Source organism: Schistocerca serialis, chromosome 5, assembly GCF_023864345.2.
Source record: "Schistocerca serialis cubense isolate TAMUIC-IGC-003099 chromosome 5, iqSchSeri2.2, whole genome shotgun sequence".
Classification (NCBI taxonomy): Eukaryota; Metazoa; Arthropoda; class Insecta; order Orthoptera; family Acrididae; genus Schistocerca; species Schistocerca serialis.
Window position 1 is genome coordinate 544,913,602 of NC_064642.1, and position 8,069 is coordinate 544,921,670.

The window sequence follows — 8,069 nt, forward strand, 5'->3', positions numbered from 1 at the left end:
GTAGATGTTTGACCAGAGACCATCTCTCCTGAAAGCCACACTGGTAAGGAGACAAGAGGTTCTGAGATTCAAAGATGCAATTGAGCCAATGACCCACCATTTGTTCAAATAACTTGCAGGGGATGTTGGTAAAACTAACTGCCCAGTAACTATTGAGGGACGATGGATCCTTACTGGGCTTTAGGACAAGAGGCACAATACTACCCGCCCATTGAGAGAGGAAACTACTGAGGAGAAATTGTCATTGTGGATGGCTGAGGAGGTGAAGCAATTGGTTTTGGATAGAATGAGGGCCAGTGACTGAACCGTGAGAAGAGAAGGCCCATTTAATAAACGGTTTATAATATGACTCCGCCTGAACAATGGTGAAACACAAGTTGGAAGCTTGAGCCTGATGAAGATGCCATTCCAAAATCCGTCACAAGGTGTTCCGCAAAGACCAATGTACCCATACAGAACATTCAATGTAGATATAGAAAAATGTCACACATAAAAACCCAGATTTGCCTTAATGTACATGTCACATTATACAAGATTCTGAGATTTTCCTCACTTATCCCTGGTAAGCCCGATTTACTTAATTGCGTTTCTCTCCTTTACTTGGCAAAGAAACTTCTGGTTTAATAAACTAGTTTCCACCCCCGTCACCAACTGTATAGGGACCTGGCTCCACTACTACTTGTTAATCAGATATGTTTTCAATAAGAGCGCATAATGACAGGTACATTAGGAACATATGAATGTATCAGGTGACCAATCTCTATACTATGTTGTGCATTTCTGAATAGCATGGTTCCTATGTTATAGTTTAAGAGATCATTGTACAACAACAACAATGTAGATGATATCTACAGAAATCACTTTGCATGTCAGTGGCATGTAGATGGAGAGGTAAACAAGCCATCCTCAGCTCTCTTATTCAACTGTCATCATGTTCACTGATGACCTATTAGTCACAGCAGTAATAACTATCTTGGGTTTAATAATTTGTAAGGATATGCAATGGAATGATCACAAAGGCACAATCATAGATAAAAGCTTGTGGTACATACCAATCCTATAGTGTAACGCTGTGGCAATCCACCCAAGAAAATTTCTCAGTTGAGTGGGATCAATATCAAATATGACTATCCAAGTATACTGAATCTACACAAAGAAGGGCAACACAAATTGTCACAGGTTGGTTTGATAGATGGGAGAGAGTGAGTGACGTGACGAAAAACCTGAATCGGCAGGGAGGGTTTCACTTTTACAAGCCTACAAAGGGCAAACCATCCACTTTAATTACTGTTTTGTTAAAATAAAAAGTACTTTGTCTTTTATGGACATGTATCTAACACTTTTTCCAATGAGTCTTCCCGAGTATAAATGACAACAACACACAGCAATAATGAAAAATGCACAAATACGTTTTGCAAAAAATAAGCTTACAAATGTACCATTTTCATTTTTTGTTATAAGTGCACCATAGTCCAGCAGCTCCTTGACAATGGCAACATGTCCACACTCAGCGGCAAAATGTAGAGCTGTTGCTCCACAGTGTGCCTTTTCATCTGGGTTAGCACCTTTTTCCAACAAAAAGCTCACTACGTCCAGATGACCTTTATAGGCAGCAATCATTAAGCAGGTATTATTATACTTATTTGCTATGTGAATATCAGCATTGTGCTCTGTTAAATACTTCACAATATCCAGCCGACCATCAAAACATGCTGCACGCAATGGAGTTGAATTTGTTCTAGTAGGATGATTGACATTAGCACCTGATTTAACCAAAGTTTTGACAACATTTAGATGGCCGGCTCCTGGAAAACAAGAAGTAAACATAGAAACAACAAGAAATGAAACTGTCCTACTATCATTTTATTTTCACTGTTTGTCAAACAATACCTGCTGCACACCACAATGCACTGGCACCTTCTATAACATAGCCATCAAACTTCACAGTTCCCTCTTGCTCTATGTCAGGTTGGCATTTGGAAAGCAGCATCTTGACTAACCTGTCATGTCCATGTCTCGCTGCTACAATAAGAGGTGTACATTTCTGTCCATCTTCCTCTATCACCTGCTACAATTACAATAAGCCTATAATTACGCAATTTTCAAATATTATGCAGTTAACTTTAGTAATGTCATATTAAAAAAATTGTAATGTATCATGAACTTTTAAAACAGAAATAATAACAACAATGAAAATAATAATAATTAATAGTAAGCATTTAGTTCTTAACAATGAGCATGGGAAGGGAAATGTGTCAACTATTTACATACCCATAGGGACCATCCTGGCATTTGCCTGAAATGATTTGGGAATATATATAGATCAGCTTTATAGTTGAGTAAGTTAGTTTCAATACCCTTAACATACCTTCTTTTTAATGATTTACGAACACTACCTCAAACTCTTCCAAATAACAACAACTATGCCTTAGTATTTACCATGCATTCTACGACATCCCAGTAAATGAAATGCTACACAAACTTTACAAAGAGCTGTCGGGGAACTCTAAATGCGGCAGTACAGTTGAATTGTGAATGTGGTGGGTGACGATAAGTGATCATTTCTTCTGAAAGTAATAACACATTTGCTCTTAATCATTCAGACATAGGTGCTGCCAACATCTGCACCTTTGTGGCCCATTGTAAACTTGAGCCCAATAAGCTATTTTCTGCTCTGCTGTATCAGTTGTATCTCAATTTCACAACAAGAAAAACTTAGCTTTAACAATTGTCTCGAAATATTTTCAATAAATTAGTGACATGTACCACCACTCAAAATGTTCAAGACTGTTTTAAACAAATGTACAGGTGTGTCACGTGAACTGTGGCCATACTTCAATTGAAGTTATGCTTCGGCACTATTTAAACATTAATAATGCAATATCCTATCCTTAAAAAGCAAATAAGACAGTGTTCATTTGTGAGGTAAGGACCATCAGTTTAGAAAAAATACATAACTTTTTATATTGTTTTCATATTTCTACACTCAATCTAGCTCAGTGCACCATGTTAATGCCACCAAAGAAAAATAAATTTTAGGCCTATATAGCAATGAGCAGTAGAAAAACTGCTTCTGTGACTCACTTGCAGTGATCTAGACTTTAGCCACTAACTGCAGTCACTATTTGTGAAGCTAATATATGCAACGAGTTAGTTTGAGCAATGCATATTGTTTTCTCCAAAAATTCCCAACAGGGAAAAAAAGTAAAGTTCCAAGCATACACATACAATACATTTCTTTTCAACAATCTTTCATAATGTACCCTGCAGCTTAAGAACAACAACAACAACAACAGTTATTGCTGTGTGAGTGTATAGGCAACCTGTTCAGCTAGGGATACATATTTTATCTACACTGTTAACAAGTTTGTTTCCCATGACAAAGGCCTGTTAAATTTTTAATGTAGTTCCTGGCAGACTGACAAGTATGTCACAAGCAGTGTTGCCTATGCTGAGTCACCCTGTCGTGAGGGAACGTGAGCCTAGCTCGGTACTTTAACAATGCACATGTTCTTTTGTTCCAGCATTTGCTAATTAATAGTATCTGTAGTACAAAATGGTTCTGAAGGCTCACCAATGTGGCTAACAGTATGGTACAGACACACCACTGTACACAATCCTCTCATTAACACTTCTTACAGTCACCTCTTTCTATTGTTTACATTATTTGTGTATGTTCCGTACTCCGCGCACCATCAAAATCAAATTTTACCATGCACACCAAGCTTGTTAACTGTATTTAAATTTTTATCGTAGGTAGGTGCAGTTTGATTCTAGTACCGACAAACAATTATTAATTAAAATATTCTTAACCACGATCAGCTATGGTTTTATAGTGTGAATCTTCGGGAGTACTTACTTGATTAAGTAGTTCTTGTACTTCTGCTGGCGTTTTCTCTGACAAAATTGCGCACAGAAGGACAGCACACCCATCACGAGCAGCGAAATAAACCTTATTTTTTAGAGTCTCTGACACTTCACTCATTTTATAAAAACGTTCTAATTTGAGTCCAAAGACACGCAATAGATTTATGCATCATACATTAAGCAGGTTTACGTATAGAACAATTTCTCCGCAAATGCTGCGGCTCCTTACACACATGAATACCTTTCTCACGAAAACTATCACCAAAGGTATGATTTTCAAAAAAGTAGGAAAGGATGCTTCGTGTATAGGAACCCCGCAATGCACCACACGCACTCGTCCACTTCTCAACACTGCTGAACCACAACTGCTTTCTGCGAACTTCTGCTTTTTGTGCGCAAAATAGTCAGCTGAGTCACTGCCTTCTATGTAGAAGAGTCACAGGACAAAATTAAATTCCAATCTGATTGTCAACACCAGAAAGAAAACAATTGCGCTTTATCGCTACTTCTGGTGTAATAAACCAAAGTTTACAACAGACACACTCGCATTCAGTGTTTTTAAGCACAGAAAAATCGTTTTAGCTTGCTACGCCATCCTTGGATCTTTGATATACTCATGCGGATATCGATCTAATTCGTGAACAACTACACGTGCGAATTACGAACGGTAGGTAATAGATGTGAGATATTACAGGCGGCGCGTAAGTCTTGCTGTATATTTGCTTACCCGCAAGTCAACCAAAGGAAGAGCAACGTGACCAAACAAGAACGAAAGAAAAATGATTAATAACAATAACGGCAAGAAGTATGGACTTTATACTCCTTGTAGAAGGCAGGACTGTCTCGAATATAATAGGCGTACACTAACTGTAAACATGTATGTACAACTGGAGCAATATACGGCACGTGTGTGATACAAGAGATCTTATTTCATAGCGGAAATAATGCTTTCTATCGTGAAGAGTGAATTTTGAAACAGACTGATCATCTATGAAAAACCTCGCAAGTTACATTTTTTTTTCATTTCTGGAAATTTAAGCATCAATTTAACGGGTATAAACTTAACATGTTCTGAGGCATCAAGAGATCACCAATTTAGTATTGGAGGGCAGTGTGGAGGGTAAAAATCGTAGAGGGAGGCCAAGAGATGAATATACTAAGCAGATTCGGAAGGATGTAGGTTGCAATAGGTACTGGGAGATGAAGAAGCTTGCACAGGATAGAGTAGCATGGAGAGCTACATCAAACCAGTCTCAGGACTGAAGACCATAACAACAACAAACTTAACTAGAATGATAAATGTTGCAGGGTGATTCTGGTGTGGATCTTTTTGAAGATTAGGTCGGCCCAAGAATATACGGCGCGGATCACTGTAAGCAGTTTTTATTTGTAATAAACATAACTAGAACTTTTGCTTAGCAAACACTGGAAACTTGTGCTCAGTGAACCTGCACCATTCCTTGTATATATCTGAATGTTAATGAAAACCCATTTATAATCTACCTACTTTCCTAATTCTATCGATTATCATTTTGTGCAACTGTCAGAAAGAAATGTAGCCTGTTTAGGCATATGTATAAAACGGTCTTCATTCTCACTTATTATTTCTGTAAGTACGGTACGACGACTTATCATTATGCGAGTATTGGTCTTTTAAGACGTGCGATTTGACCAATAAGGAAAACTCATAAGCAGATTTTGTAACCAGTTCAAGAATATATGTACACAAAACAATATGCCAGAATCATACATAATTGAGAACACACACACAAAACATTATATGATGACTCTCTTTTGTTCTATTATAACTGACGATAACCTTTTTCTTTTTTACCGGTTTCAGCTGTGATCGATAGCCATATTCGTATTAATGTTGCCGCATACGAAGCCTCACAACACAGAGGCGTCCGGAGAAGGTGACGGTTCCAGGAAAATATAGGCCTGCTGGAGCGTCATAATTCTGTTGCGAAATCCATAAAATAATTAGAAATGTACAGAAATTCAGAAATAGTCAGTGACGGTTCGTGAGTATACGTTTTGGGAGTTCACAAGTTTTTAGACTCAGATCAACTTGAATGTGTGAAATAGCATCTGCTATACAACAGTTACGATTATAAATAAATGTACACAACTGCAGCCGTTGTCAATAATAATAATAATATGCATAACTTGTCCGACAAAAGAAAGACTCGCTTTTGTGAAATTTTGTGGTTTTGTACTTAATTAAGTAGAGTTTAGGGCAAGAACGAAATAATGTATATGCTTCCACTACTCTCCGTCTCGTCATCTAAATATTAATACTACTAAAGTTTTATCACTCACCAAGTCTCAGTTTCTGATACAGGAGAACGGTGTAAACACATCTTATGAAATGTCCTATCCTTCCGTATAGTCCACACTAAAGTTAATATTCGCTAGCTGTACTTTAGGTACACATTATATAAAGAAAACTATTCAGCAACATTACTAACGTTGCCTATTTGTAAAGAAAATCCATGCATTTGTTTTTCAATAGTGCAAATGTCTCGATCACTCTGTGATTGAAATCTTTAATATGCTTCACAAACTTTTTCTCAATTGCAAGCATTGCCAATGCCGAAAGCCCGTTTTCTTCCACTGTATTTCGAGGAAAGGTTTTTATCTTTTTCATTGTTGAGAAACAACGTTCAGGTTCAACTGTTGTAAGAGGAGTTGTTATGATTATCCCCATTAGTTGACATTACTGCGGAAATGTGTCTGGATACAAGTTGTTATGTAGCAAAAGCTGCAGCAATGAAACAGCGCCACCTGCGCGTTGAAAGTGTTTTCTGCTGTAGAGAACTTCTAGCTGTGTTCCCCGTTGCCGCTTTGATAACCACGGGTACGTTTCAACAGTAATGTCAGGTTCCCTCTCAGTAAATTTGTCGAAAATAGAGAAAATGAGCTCACAACTAACAAATTTGATGCCATAAGGTAATTCTTGAATGAAAAATCTCTCATTCATGTGACTTATTACGGGGTCACAAACTTCCTTCGCATCAGCTACTACATTTTCTGATTTTCATATCTTCTGAATTTGTTCTGCACAAGATTACGAAATTTCTCCAATGGCAATATTTCTTATTCCTGTAATTGTATCTTCAAACTCCAATAAATATTGTCTAGCGGTTATTGCTTCAAGATTCCGATGATGTAGTTGCCTGAAGAGTATGTTTGCATGTGGCATGATCCAATAAAAAAATTCTAGCCAAAATAAGAACTCAGAATCTTTCAAACTGGAGAGCAGACCGTAGCATTCTCGTCTCGTTAAACCATCTGTACGATCAGAGAGGGTAATTTCTTCTAAACACTCGATCAGACTTTCCTTTGTTTTAACTGTGTTGACTGTCCCAATACTAAACACCCATCTTGTAGCTGCTGTCCATGGTGGTATAGTCTACACAACCGTGTGTAGCACACTTTTTCTGTGGGACGACCGGGAGAAAAAGTTGGAAAGCCGAAGAGATTAGAAAAAAACATTCTAGCAGATTTGTCTATAGATGCAGCTTTTTGCAGGCCCATATTTAATTGATGAGCATAGCAGTGAACATAATAAGCCCTAGGGTACACCTGAGCAATCCTTGCCTGAACACCGTTGATGCCTTCGCTCATAACAGCAGCACCATCAGGGCACTGAGCGATCACCTTTTCCTTCTTACCGTCTGCGTGCTTTTGCAGTTCAAAATGTATCGCCTTAACTAACGTCTAGTATCATGTGCGTCAGAGTTAATGAAGCCCCAAAATCTCTTCACAACACAGCCATGAATTTCGTATCTATACACAATCACCCACTGTTGCATGTTGTTGTTGTTGTGGTCTTCAGTCCTGAGACTGGTTTGATGCAGCTCTCCATGCTACCCTATCCTGTGCAAGTTTCTTCATCTCCCAGTACGTACTGCAACCTACATCCTTCTGAATCTGCTTAGTGTATTCATCTCTTGGTCTCCCTCTACGATTTTTACCCTCCACGCTGGCCTCCAATGCTAAATTTGTGATCCCTTGATGCCTCAGAACATGTCCTACCAAACGGTCCCTTCTTCTCGTCAAGTTGTGCCACAAACTCCTCTTCTCCCCAATTCTATTCAATACCTCCTCATTAGTTATGTGATCTACCCATCTAATCTTCAGCATTCTACCCATCTAATCTTCAGCATTCTTCTGTAGCACCACATTTCGAAAGCTTC

At 38.2% G+C, this 8,069-nt stretch overlaps 1 protein-coding gene across 1 annotated transcript in view; it reads right to left on the reverse strand.

Annotated features, from left to right (window-relative positions):
* Window positions 1–4,294, reverse strand: part of LOC126481117 (protein fem-1 homolog B) — a 67,718-nt gene extending 63,424 nt beyond the window's left edge. The window contains exons 1-3 of the mRNA XM_050104651.1: window positions 3,860–4,294; window positions 1,891–2,068; window positions 1,440–1,805 (exon numbers count right to left, since the gene is read on the reverse strand). Of these exons, the coding sequence (XP_049960608.1) occupies window positions 1,440–1,805; window positions 1,891–2,068; window positions 3,860–3,985 (670 nt within the window). The 5' untranslated portion in view covers window positions 3,986–4,294. The remainder of the gene's footprint in view (window positions 1–1,439; window positions 1,806–1,890; window positions 2,069–3,859) is intronic.
* Window positions 4,295–8,069: the final 3,775 nt, after the last annotated feature.